The sequence below is a fragment of the Mesoplodon bidens genome (assembly GCF_964165515.1).
Source record: "Mesoplodon bidens genome assembly, contig: HAP1_SCAFFOLD_999, whole genome shotgun sequence".
NCBI lineage: Eukaryota > Metazoa > Chordata > Mammalia > Artiodactyla > Ziphiidae > Mesoplodon > Mesoplodon bidens.
This window is the reverse complement of record NW_027672483.1, coordinates 11959-25025: the sequence shown is the minus strand read 5'-3', so window position 1 is coordinate 25025 and position 13067 is coordinate 11959. Positions and strand designations below refer to the sequence as shown.

The window sequence follows — 13067 nt, the reverse complement described above, 5'->3', positions numbered from 1 at the left end:
TTGAAAAAATGTCTATTCAGTTCTTCTGCCCATGTTTGTAATTGGGTTGTTTGTTTTCTTGATGTTGAGTTGTATGAGCTGTTTATATATACTGGATATTAATCCTTTGTCAGTCACTTCAGCTGCAAATCTTTTCTCCCATTCAATAGGTTGTCTTTTAGTTTGGTCAGTGGTTTCCTTTGTTGTGCAAAAAAGCTTTTAAGTTTAGTTAGGTCCCATTTGTTTATTTTTCCTTTTACTTCTTTTCCATAGGAGATAGGTCCAAAAAAATATTGCTGTGATTTATGTCAAAGAGTGTTCTGCCTGTGTTTCCCTCTAGGAGTTTTATAGTATCCGGTCTTACATTTAGGCCTTTACCCTATTTTGCATTTATTTTTGTTTATGCTGTTGGACAATGGTCTAATTTCATTCTTTTACATGTAGCTGTTCAGTTCTCTCAGCACCACTTTTTGAAGAGACTGTGTTTTCTCCAGTGTATACTGTATTCCTGCCTAGTTTGTTGTAGATTAATTGACCATAGGTGCGTGGGTTTATTTCTTTGCTTTCTATCCTGTTCCATTGATCTATTTGTCTGTTTTTGTGCCAGTCCCATACTGTTTTGATTACTGTAGTGTGAAACCAGGGCGTATGATTCCTCCAGCTCTGTTGTTCTTTCTCAAGATTGTTTTGGCTCTTCAGGGTCTTTTGTGTTTCCATAGAAAATTTTAAATTATTTGTGCAAATTCTGTGTAAAATGCCAAGAGTATTTTCATAGGAATTGCATTGATTGCAGTTCTGTAGGTTGACTTGAGTAGTATGGTCATTTTAACACTACTGATGCTTCCAATTCAAGAATGCAATGTTATCTTTCCATCTGTTTGTGTTGTCTTCAGTTTCTTTCATCACTGTTATACTTTTCAGTGTACAGGTCTTTTGCCTCCTTAGGTAGGTTTATTCCTAGGTATTCTATCATTGTGATGCAATGGTAAATGAGATAGTTTCCTTAATTTCTCTTTCTGATACTTTGTTTTTAGTGTATACAGATGCAACTGATGTCTGTATATTAATAATAGTATTTAATAAGCTTCAGTTTCTACGTTTGTGAATGGTATTGACCACATATATTTGTACTGATCCAATACAAGGCTGAATTTTGGTATTTGTAAAATCAACTGGGAAACACTCCTTCATAGTTTGTGATCCCAACCTAAATAACACAGCATTGCAATAGGAATTTACTTGGAAATGTGAAAGTAATTACCAGTACAATTAATGGCCACCGGGTTGTTCTTCGGGACACCACGTCGTCGGCTCAGTGGTGCGTGCCCTGCTGTGGGACTGTCCTGTGCCCACCATAGGGCAGGGCCAGGCCCCAGGCATGTGGGCCATAGGGGGAGGGGCTTCCCTGCGGGGAGCAGGCATTGCCAGCACACATCGTCCTGGAGAGAGGCCACATGTGGGGCCCTCAGGAAGGGAGACTGTGGGGGAATGGAGGGCCGATGGGAGGGGTGTAGCGGAGGCACCTTGTTGGGGACCCTGGGGGGGGGACCCGTGGGGTCCGGTGGCCATTAGAAGTTCCTCTCTGTGTTATCATGCCCTCCGTTCAATGGTTTCAGTCAATGTTTCTCTTTAATAAATTTCTCGGAACGTTTCAGCTGAGTGTGGCCTCCGCAGTGGGCAATGGAGGGAAAGGATTGCTGCGGGTGAGGGTGGGGGTCCAGAGTCGGATTCCTGCTCAGCACCTGTGGGACACCTCTCCAGTGAGAGGGTAGGGTAGGCACTTTGCAGACCCAGACATGGTGAGGGTTCTTCTTCCATTTCATAGGTGAATTGCACAGTTTTAGCGAAAACTGATAATTGCCTGAAAAGGCAGTAGAGAAGTTAAAATGTAAATGAAAAACTTGATTATCTCAGCAGGAAAAAGGGAACATCGGAGCAACAATAGTTGGACTGACAGTGCTACGGACTGAATATTTGTAATCCTCTCCCCCTCATTCACCTGTGAAATTCTAACCCCCAAAGGGATGGGATTTGGTGGTGGGGCGCTGGGAAGTGATTAGCCCATGATGGGGGAGCCCTCATGGATGAGATTAGCTCCCTTATAAAAGAGACCCCAGACAGCTGCCTCATCCTCTTGTGCCATGTGAGAAGGTGGCTAGTTGATACAACTAGACAAGAAATCAGTCCATATAAAGAAGAGCTTTATTACTATTGCTTTATTACTCAGCTGTACAAAGGAACGAAATGGGTCGTTTGTAGAGACGTGGATGGATCCTAGAGACTGTCATACAGAGTGAAGGAAGTCAGAGAGAGAAAAACAAATATCGTATATTAATGCATATGTGTGGAACCTAGAAAAATGGTACAGATGAACCGGTTTGCAGGGCAGAAACAGAGACACAGATGTAGAGCACAGACATGTGGACACCAAGGTGGGAAAATGGTGGGGGCATGGGGGGTGGTGGTGTGATGAATTGGGAGATTGGGATTGACAAATGTACACTAATATGTGCAAAATGGGTAACTAATAAGAACCTGCTGTATAAAAAATTATATAAAATAAAATTCAAAAATTAAAAAAAACAAAAGTAATCAGAATAGGTTTATGACATTATCAATCACAGTAGAAAACCACCTGTAAAGACAAATTGACATATTTGCCACAATGGGCTCTGCATCGCCAAGTTTGCTTCCCCAACTCCACAGCCTTGCAGGGAGGCCTTCCTATTGGTGGAAGGCCAATGGGCGTGTCTTTTGCTTCCTGAGGCGCCAAACCTTGGGACCTCAGGCCCTCAGTGCGTATGGCTACTGCTGCTTCCGTAGCAAAGTGCCTCCTCACCTGCTCTTGTCATCCAACCACTTTCTCTGTAAAGAGACGTCTAGAACTTTCTCCCTCATCTTCCTGGAGCTTCCGGGAGCACCCGGAAACCCACGTGGAGTTCGCACAGAATGCCTGGGACCGTCGGCTGCAGAGTTCCTGGCTGCACTGCTGAGACGAGCTCTTCAGCCCCTTTTGCGTGGAACTCCGGAGTCATCCACAGAGTCAAAGCAAGTTAGGAGACAGGCGGGGGCTTTGCCGGGGGCTGGACTCCGCATGTACCAGGGGCCCTGGGAAGGAGTGGAGGTGGGGGAAGGGCTACGGGCTGCTCGGTTGGGAGTGGGGGAATGGCGGCAGAGGGCAGCGGGTTGAAGGGGGGCTGAGGGAAGGGTCCCCCTGTGTTCGGTTCCGAGGGGAGGACCGCTGGCTGGTGGGGGGCGTTTTCGAGTCGCAGCGTAGAGGGTGGGGCTAATGTCTAAGCGTGGGGGGGCCGGAGCGTAGGGCTTCCTGCTGGGCGGGTGTGGCCGGCCTTGGGGCCAGAGGAGAGGAGGACTGGCTGAGGGGATGGGGAGGTCGGGATGGGCTGGTCCCCGCCCCAGGGGCCTACAAGGGAGGGGAGGGCTAAAGGCTGCTGCGTGTGGCGGGAGGAAGGGGGAGGTACTCCTGGCTGAGGCGGGGCTCGATGGTGAGGACTCCCGGGCGCAGGTGCGTTAGGTAGGCGTTAGGGGAGGTCCCGCCGGGGTGGGGCGTGGGTTGGGGGGCGACGACGCTCGTGACAGGAAGGGGGCTCAGGCTCCCGTGTGGGCGGGGGCACGAGGGTTGGGCTCTGCGTCTCGGGTGCGAGAACCGAGAGCCCCTGGCGCTGAGGGTGCTCGTGGGAGGACTCTCCCGTGTGGGGAGGTGAGAGAGGCACTCAGATGTCTGTGCATGAGGGGCCGCCAGCGGAGAGTCAAGGTGAGGAGCCGAGGGAGCGCTGAGGGACCCCCGCGGGATCATCTCAGCCCTGAGAAGCCCTGGGCTTGGTGGCCTGATGTTTTGTCCATAGATTTCCCCCTGGGGGTCTCGGGACAGTGAAAGCCTTGGTGTGAGGGTCCGGCCTCGGGTGAACACAGGGGGCGTCCCCGGACCTGCCAGGGCTCAAGCTGAGGACTCTGAAGGAGGACAGAGGGGACCCCACTGATCCCCGCCCCTGCCATCAGCCCTGGGCAGTCCCGGGCCGGAATGAGCACTTGGCAAGGAGATTTGACTTCCGCCTCCAGGTCTCAGAGACACTGGGGACCTGGTGTAAGGGACGGGGCCTAAAGAGGGTGGAGGGAAGAATCCCAGGACCTGCCGGGAGTCGAGGTGAGGAACCTGAGGGAGGAATGAGCGGACCCTGGACCCCAGAAGAGAGGGGGCCCTGGGGAGGCGATAGGTTGGGATGACCCCATGCAGCACTTCCTGACATCCGGGTCTCAGAGACCCTGGTGAGGGGTTAAAAGGGGCGGGGTCTCAGAGAGGCTGGGGAGGGGGTATAAGGGGCGGGGTCTCAGGCGGGCACAGGAGAGAATCCCAGGTCCTGCGTGGAGTCAAGGTGAGGGCCCTGAGGGAGGACTGAGGGCAGCCTGGACCCCAGAACAGAGCTGGCCCTGGGAGGCCATAGGGTGGGATGAGCACAGCAGCACATCCTGACATCCGGGCCTCAGAGAAGCTGGGGACCTGGGATAAGGGGCGGGGTCTCATGAGGGCAGAGGGTAAAATGTCAGGTCCCTGGTGGACTAAAGTTAGAGCCCTTAGGGGACCCTGAGAGAGGACAAAAAGGACCCACCAGGTCCCCGCCCTGGCAGGTGGCCGTGGGAGGCCCTGGGGCGGGATGAGCACAGTAGGCCTGTCCTGACGTCCTGACGTCCGGGTCTCTGAGAGACTGGCGCCCTGGTAGAAGGAGCAGGGACTCACAGTGGCAGACGGGACAATCCCAGGTCCTGCCCAGAGTCCAGCCTGCATGCGAGGAAGCAAGGATTGAGGACGTTAGACGCCAACACAGGGAGGGATCCTTTGCCCTTCCGCGGGGGCCTTGGAGGCGCCAGAGCACGGTCAGCAGATGAAATGTTTCCTGACTTCTGGCTCAGGGTCCTCGGGAGGTCAGGTGTTTGGTGTGAGGTGTGAGGCTTCAGGTCCGCAGAGGGTGGACTCCCAGGACCCCGAGGGCTGACTGAGCAGGCGCCCAGCCTTGGTACAGGGGCCTCCACAGAAACCTGCCCCTGTGGTCAGTGCTGGGAGGCCAGGCAGGATGCGAGAAGGAGGTGAGGACCCAGGATGTCCCCATCCTAGGACCCTTGGGAGGCCCTGGGCAGGTGCGGCCAAATGTGGGGCCCCCTCACTGCTTTCTGTTCAGACTCGGGGTCTTGTTTTGAGTTTCCCCTCAGGCCCACAAAGGGGAATGTCCAGGCCGTTAAGGGGAATGGTGAGCACTACGAGCCAGCCCCGAGGAGACCACCCATCCCAGAACTCAGAACTGGGGGTATCTCACAGAGTCTGGCCCATCCCTCCTACCAGCACCGAGGGGCCCAGGGCTGTGCCACAGTCTACACAAGAGGTGCGCCCTCCATTCCTCTTATAGGGGCACCAGGAGCCGGGAGGCGAAGGCCCAAGACTGAGGATTGTGTCCTCAGGCCACAGAGCAGAGGAGGCCCAGGCAGTGCCAGGAGTCAAGGGGAGGTGCGTGCCCTGAGTGTGTACCCAGGGGCTCCCCCTCCCAGAACAGAGGGGACCCCACAACACCCGAGTCACCCCACCATCCTGTTCAGCCCCAGAACCTGGGGCCGTGCTGGCTGCACCCTGAGGAGCCCCCTCACTTCCTACTTCAGGTTGGCAGGGGACAGGCCGCCCAGGAGGAGCGCCCCTGTGAGGCCCGAGGGCACCCCTGAAGACGAGACCTGTAAGTGACTTTTGTCAGAGCTGCCCAGGGTGCCTTTCTCCACCGAGGCTGCTCACACCCCCTCTCTCCCCCAGGTCCGTGGTCCCTACCTGTCACCCCTGCCCACACTCTCGTCGGCAGCCCGACCCCAGTCATCATGTGCCTGCTCAGGATGTGTGAGCTCTGCCAACGTGAGATAGACCTTCAGGCCCCAGTCCCGGCCCAGGTCCCGGTAGAGGCGCAGCTGTTGGGGGCTGAGGGCGAGGAGGCTGTATCCCCCTCGTCCTTCTCTTCTTACTCTGACGTGTTCCTGGGCAGCTTGGAGGAGGTGGCTGATTCTGGAGAACCCAGTCCCCCCCTGAGCCCCTCCCGCACTGCCATGGCCACCTCTTCATGGAGCCAATCTGAAGACGACGGCCTCAGCCCCCAAGATGAGGAAGGGCCGAGCACCTGGCATGACCAGGAAGATGTGCTCCAACATGCACTACATCAGAAGGTGGATGAACTGGTGGGGTTCCTGCTGTTCAAGTATCACACCAAGGAGTCAACCACAAAGGCAGAAATGCTGAGCATCCTCAAAGATTACCAGGACCACTTCCCCGTGGTCTTCAGCCAAGCTTGCAAGTGCATGCAGCTGGTGTTTGGCGTGGACGTGAAGGAGGTGGACCTCTGCGAGCGCACCTACGTCCTGGGCCCCATCCTGGGCCTCACCTGTGATGCAGTGCTGAGCAATGGGCCGAGCATGCCCAAGGCCGGCCTCCTAGTGCTGCTCCTGGGCCTGATCCTCCTAGAGGGCGACTGCGCCCCTGAGGAGGCTATCTGGGGAGTGCTTGCCAACAAGGATCTGAGTGCTGGCAGGCGGTACTATATCCATGGTGAGGTCAGGGAGCTCCTCACCAAAGTGTGGGTGCAGGAGGGCTACGTGGTGTACCGGCAGGTGCCCCACAGCGACCCCGCCCGCTACGAGTTCCTCTGGGGTCCCCGGGCCCACGCGGAAACCAGCAAGTGTCAGGTCCTGGAGCATCTGCTCTGGGTCAATGCATGGGATCCCAGGTTCTTCCCATCCCTGTCTGCAGAGGGTGAGTGCGATGAGGAACAGGGAGCCTGAGCCAGAGCAGCAGCCAGGCTCCCTCCAGGCCCACGTCCAGCAGCTTCTCTCGTGGGGCAGGAAGGGAGGCTGATCCTTCACTCTGAGTTTGAAGGGGGAGCGGTCAGCCTTCTAAGCAGTGAGGGCCCGGGCCAGACGGGGGAACCCGGTGTGCAGCATCTTTGGGTTCCTGTTGTGTCTGATGACGTGGAATGTCATCTTTGTTTTCTTTAGGAATTTGTCAAATATTGTTCCACTTGAAAGAAGGCTTAATGAGCTTCAGTATCTAACTTTGTGAATGACATTAATCACACATGTATTTGCTCTAATTCGGTTCAACGACAAGAGTTTTGCAATTGTGTAAAACAAATTGTAAGATTCCCATATTATTTTGTGATCCTGAACAAGATAACATGGCATTGGAACAGGAATTTACTTGGAAATGTGAAAGTAATTAGCAGTACAACTGAAGGCCACCCCGTTGTTCCTCGGGACACACCATCATCGGCTCAGCGGTGTGTGCCCTGAGGTGGGGCTGTCCTGTGCCCACCATAGGGCAGGGCCATGCCCTGGGCATGTGGGCCAGAGGGTGAGCGGCGGCCCTGGGGGCGCGGGCATTGCTGGCGCCCATCTTCCTGGCGAGAGGCCACCTGCAGGGCCCTGAGGAAGGGAGACTGTGGGGGGATAGAGGGCCGCCGGGTGGGGTGTGACGGAGGCACCTTGCTGGGGACCCTGGGGTGGGGCGGTCGGGACCCGTGGGCTCTGGTGGCCGTTAGAAGTTCCTCTCTGTGTTATCATGCCCTCTGTTCAATGGTTTCAGTCAATGTTCCTCTTAATAAATTTCCCTGAAAGTTTCAGCTGAGTGTGGCCTCTGCTGTAGGCAATGGAGGGAAAGGGCTGCTGCGGGTGAGGGTGGGAGTCCACAGTAGGATTCCTGCTCAGCACCCATGGGACACCTCTCCAGTGAGAGGGTAGGGTAGGCACTTTGCAGACCCAGACACGGTGAGGGTTTTTCTTCCATTTCATAGATCAATTGCACAGTTTTAGCGAAAACTGATAATTGCCTGAAAAGGCAGTAGAGAAGTTAAAATGTAAATGATAAACTTGATTATCTCAGCAGGAAAAAGGGAACATCGGAGCAACAATAGTTGGACTGACAGTGCTACGGACTGAATATTTGTAATCCTCTCCCCCTCATTCACCTGTGAAATTCTAACCCCCAAAGGGATGGGATTTGGAGGTGGGGCGCTGGGAAGTGATTAGCCCATGATGGGGGAGCCCTCATGGATGAGATTAGCTCCCTTATAAAAGAGACCCCAGACAGCTGCCTCATCCTCTTGTGCCATGTGAGAAGGTGGCTAGTTGATACAACTAGACAAGAAATCAGTCCATATAAAGAAGAGCTTTATTACTGTTGCTTTATTACTCAGCTGTACAAAGGAACGAAATGGGTCGTTTGTAGAGACGTGGATGGATCCTAGAGACTGTCATACAGAGTGAAGGAAGTCAGAGAGAGAAAAACAAATATCGTATATTAATGCATATGTGTGGAACCTAGAAAAATGGTACAGATGAACCGGTTTGCAGGGCAGAAACAGAGACACAGATGTAGAGCACAGACATGTGGACACCAAGGTGGGAAAATGGTGGGGGCATGGGGGGTGGTGGTGTGATGAGTTGGGAGATTGGGATTCACAAATGTACACTAATATGTACAAAATGGGTAACTAATAAGAACCTGCTGTATAAAAAATTACATAAAATAAAATTCAAAAATTAAAAAAAACAAAAGAAATCAGAATAGGTTTATGACATTATCAATCACAGTAGAAAACCACCTGTAAAGACAAATTGACATATTTGCCACAATGGACTCTGCATCGCCAAGTTTGCTCCCCCAACTCCACAGCCTTGCAGGGAGGCCTTCCTATTGGTGCAAGGCCAATGGGCGTGTCTTTTGCTTCCTGAGGCGCCAAACCTTGGGACCTCAGGCCCTCAGTGCGCATGGCTACAGCTGCTTCCGTAGCAAAGTGCCTCCTCACCTGCTCTTGTCATCCAACCACTTTCTCTGTAAAGAGACGTCTAGAACTTTCTCCCTCATCTTCCTGGAGCTTCCGGGAGCACCCGGAAACCCACGTGGCGTTCGCACAGAGTGCCTGGGACCGTCGGCTGCAGAGTTCCTGGCTGCACTGCTGAGACGAGCTCTTCAGCCCCTTCTGAGCGGGACTCCGGAGTCATCCACAGAGTCAGAGCAAGTCAGGAGACAGGCGGGGGCTTTGCCGGGGGCTGGACTCCGCAGGTACCAGGGGCCCTGGGAAGGAGTGGAGGTGGGGGGAGGGCTACGGGCTGCTCGGTTGGGAGTGGGGGAATGGCGGCAGAGGGCAGCGGGTTGAAGGGGGGCTGAGGGAAGGGTCCCCCTGTGTTCGGTTCCGAGGGGAGGACCGCTGGCTGGTGGGGTGGCTGGTGGGGTGCGTTTTCGAGTCGGAGCGTAGAGGGTGGGGCTAATGTCTAAGCGTGGGGGGGCCGGAGCGGAGGGCTTCCTGCTGGGCGGGTGTGGCCGGCCTTGGGGCCAGAGGAGAGGAGGACTGGCTGAGGGGGTGGGGAGGTCGGGATGGGCTGGCCCCCGCCCCATGGGCCTACAAGGGAGGGGAGGGCTAAAGGCTGCTGCGTGTGGCGGGAGGAAGGGGGAGGTACTCCTGGCTGAGGCGGGGCTCGATGGTGAGGACTCCCGGGCGCAGGTGCGTTAGGTAGGCGTTAGGGGAGGTCCCGCCGGGGTGGGGCGTGGGTTGGGGGGCGACGACGCTCGTGACAGGAAGGGGGCTCAGGCTCCCGTGTGGGCGGGGGCACGAGGGTTGGGCTCTGCGTCTCGGGTGCGAGAACCGAGAGCCCCTGGCGCTGAGGGTGCTCGTGGGAGGACTCTCCCGTGTGGGGAGGTGAGAGAGGCACTCAGATGTCTGTGCATGAGGGGCCGCCAGCGGAGAGTCAAGGTGAGGAGCCGAGGGAGCGCTGAGGGACCCCCGCGGGATCATCTCAGCCCTGAGAAGCCCTGGGCTTGGTGGCCTGATGTTTTGTCCATAGATTTCCCCCTGGGGGTCTCGGGACAGTGAAAGCCTTGGTGTGAGGGTCCGGCCTCGGGTGAACACAGGGGGCGTCCCCGGACCTGCCAGGGCTCAAGCTGAGGACTCTGAAGGAGGACAGAGGGGACCCCACTGATCCCCGCCCCTGCCATCAGCCCTGGGCAGTCCCGGGCCGGAATGAGCACTTGGCAAGGAGATTTGACTTCCGCCTCCAGGTCTCAGAGACACTGGGGACCTGGTGTAAGGGACGGGGCCTAAAGAGGGTGGAGGGAAGAATCCCAGGACCTGCCGGGAGTCGAGGTGAGGAACCTGAGGGAGGAATGAGCGGACCCTGGACCCCAGAAGAGAGGGGGCCCTGGGGAGGCGATAGGTTGGGATGACCCCATGCAGCACTTCCTGACATCCGGGTCTCAGAGACCCTGGTGAGGGGTTAAAAGGGGCGGGGTCTCAGAGAGGCTGGGGAGGGGGTATAAGGGGCGGGGTCTCAGGCGGGCACAGGAGAGAATCCCAGGTCCTGCGTGGAGTCAAGGTGAGGGCCCTGAGGGAGGACTGAGGGCAGCCTGGACCCCAGAACAGAGCTGGCCCTGGGAGGCCATAGGGTGGGATGAGCACAGCAGCACATCCTGACATCCGGGCCTCAGAGAAGCTGGGGACCTGGGATAAGGGGCGGGGTCTCATGAGGGCAGAGGGTAAAATGTCAGGTCCCTGGTGGACTAAAGTTAGAGCCCTTAGGGGACCCTGAGAGAGGACAAAAAGGACCCACCAGGTCCCCGCCCTGGCAGGTGGCCGTGGGAGGCCCTGGGGCGGGATGAGCACAGTAGGCCTGTCCTGACGTCCTGACGTCCGGGTCTCTGAGAGACTGGCGCCCTGGTAGAAGGAGCAGGGACTCACAGTGGCAGACGGGACAATCCCAGGTCCTGCCCAGAGTCCAGCCTGCATGCGAGGAAGCAAGGATTGAGGACGTTAGACGCCAACACAGGGAGGGATCCTTTGCCCTTCCGCGGGGGCCTTGGAGGCGCCAGAGCACGGTCAGCAGATGAAATGTTTCCTGACTTCTGGCTCAGGGTCCTCGGGAGGTCAGGTGTTTGGTGTGAGGTGTGAGGCTTCAGGTCCGCAGAGGGTGGACTCCCAGGACCCCGAGGGCTGACTGAGCAGGCGCCCAGCCTTGGTACAGGGGCCTCCACAGAAACCTGCCCCTGTGGTCAGTGCTGGGAGGCCAGGCAGGATGCGAGAAGGAGGTGAGGACCCAGGATGTCCCCATCCTAGGACCCTTGGGAGGCCCTGGGCAGGTGCGGCCAAATGTGGGGCCCCCTCACTGCTTTCTGTTCAGACTCGGGGTCTTGTTTTGAGTTTCCCCTCAGGCCCACAAAGGGGAATGTCCAGGCCGTTAAGGGGAATGGTGAGCACTACGAGCCAGCCCCGAGGAGACCACCCATCCCAGAACTCAGAACTGGGGGTATCTCACAGAGTCTGGCCCATCCCTCCTACCAGCACCGAGGGGCCCAGGGCTGTGCCACAGTCTACACAAGAGGTGCGCCCTCCATTCCTCTTATAGGGGCACCAGGAGCCGGGAGGCGAAGGCCCAAGACTGAGGATTGTGTCCTCAGGCCACAGAGCAGAGGAGGCCCAGGCAGTGCCAGGAGTCAAGGGGAGGTGCGTGCCCTGAGTGTGTACCCAGGGGCTCCCCCTCCCAGAACAGAGGGGACCCCACAACACCCGAGTCACCCCACCATCCTGTTCAGCCCCAGAACCTGGGGCCGTGCTGGCTGCACCCTGAGGAGCCCCCTCACTTCCTACTTCAGGTTGGCAGGGGACAGGCCGCCCAGGAGGAGCGCCCCTGTGAGGCCCGAGGGCACCCCTGAAGACGAGACCTGTAAGTGACTTTTGTCAGAGCTGCCCAGGGTGCCTTTCTCCACCGAGGCTGCTCACACCCCCTCTCTCCCCCAGGTCCGTGGTCCCTACCTGTCACCCCTGCCCACACTCTCGTCGGCAGCCCGACCCCAGTCATCATGTGCCTGCTCAGGATGTGTGAGCTCTGCCAACGTGAGATAGACCTTCAGGCCCCAGTCCCGGCCCAGGTCCCGGTAGAGGCGCAGCTGTTGGGGGCTGAGGGCGAGGAGGCTGTATCCCCCTCGTCCTTCTCTTCTTACTCTGACGTGTTCCTGGGCAGCTTGGAGGAGGTGGCTGATTCTGGAGAACCCAGTCCCCCCCTGAGCCCCTCCCGCACTGCCATGGCCACCTCTTCATGGAGCCAATCTGAAGACGACGGCCTCAGCCCCCAAGATGAGGAAGGGCCGAGCACCTGGCATGACCAGGAAGATGTGCTCCAACATGCACTACATCAGAAGGTGGATGAACTGGTGGGGTTCCTGCTGTTCAAGTATCACACCAAGGAGTCAACCACAAAGGCAGAAATGCTGAGCATCCTCAAAGATTACCAGGACCACTTCCCCGTGGTCTTCAGCCAAGCTTGCAAGTGCATGCAGCTGGTGTTTGGCGTGGACGTGAAGGAGGTGGACCTCTGCGAGCGCACCTACGTCCTGGGCCCCATCCTGGGCCTCACCTGTGATGCAGTGCTGAGCAATGGGCCGAGCATGCCCAAGGCCGGCCTCCTAGTGCTGCTCCTGGGCCTGATCCTCCTAGAGGGCGACTGCGCCCCTGAGGAGGCTATCTGGGGAGTGCTTGCCAACAAGGATCTGAGTGCTGGCAGGCGGTACTATATCCATGGTGAGGTCAGGGAGCTCCTCACCAAAGTGTGGGTGCAGGAGGGCTACGTGGTGTACCGGCAGGTGCCCCACAGCGACCCCGCCCGCTACGAGTTCCTCTGGGGTCCCCGGGCCCACGCGGAAACCAGCAAGTGTCAGGTCCTGGAGCATCTGCTCTGGGTCAATGCATGGGATCCCAGGTTCTTCCCATCCCTGTCTGCAGAGGGTGAGTGCGATGAGGAACAGGGAGCCTGAGCCAGAGCAGCAGCCAGGCTCCCTCCAGGCCCACGTCCAGCAGCTTCTCTCGTGGGGCAGGAAGGGAGGCTGATCCTTCACTCTGAGTTTGAAGGGGGAGCGGTCAGCCTTCTAAGCAGTGAGGGCCCGGGCCAGACGGGGGAACCCGGTGTGCAGCATCTTTGGGTTCCTGTTGTGTCTGATGACGTGGAATGTCATCTTTGTTTTCTTTAGGAATTTGTCAAATATTGTTCCACTTGAAAGAAGGCTT

General features: G+C 56.8%; 2 protein-coding genes across 2 annotated transcripts; both read left to right on the top strand.

Annotated features, from left to right (window-relative positions):
• Positions 1 to 3724: 3724 nt before the first annotated feature.
• On the top strand, positions 3725 to 6801 carry LOC308609890 (melanoma-associated antigen 8-like; the record flags this gene model as incomplete). Its single annotated transcript, XM_081259168.1, has 4 exons — positions 3725 to 3751; positions 5397 to 5494; positions 5644 to 5714; positions 5789 to 6801. 4 exons carry the CDS (start codon positions 3725 to 3727, stop codon positions 6799 to 6801), a joined length of 1209 nt encoding a protein of 402 aa, XP_081115294.1.
• A 2939-nt stretch (positions 6802 to 9740) lies between these two features.
• LOC308609889 (melanoma-associated antigen 8-like) lies at positions 9741 to 12817 on the top strand (the record flags this gene model as incomplete). The annotated part of the gene is made up of 4 exons (XM_081259167.1): positions 9741 to 9767; positions 11413 to 11510; positions 11660 to 11730; positions 11805 to 12817. 4 exons carry the CDS (start codon positions 9741 to 9743, stop codon positions 12815 to 12817), a joined length of 1209 nt encoding a protein of 402 aa, XP_081115293.1.
• Positions 12818 to 13067: the final 250 nt, after the last annotated feature.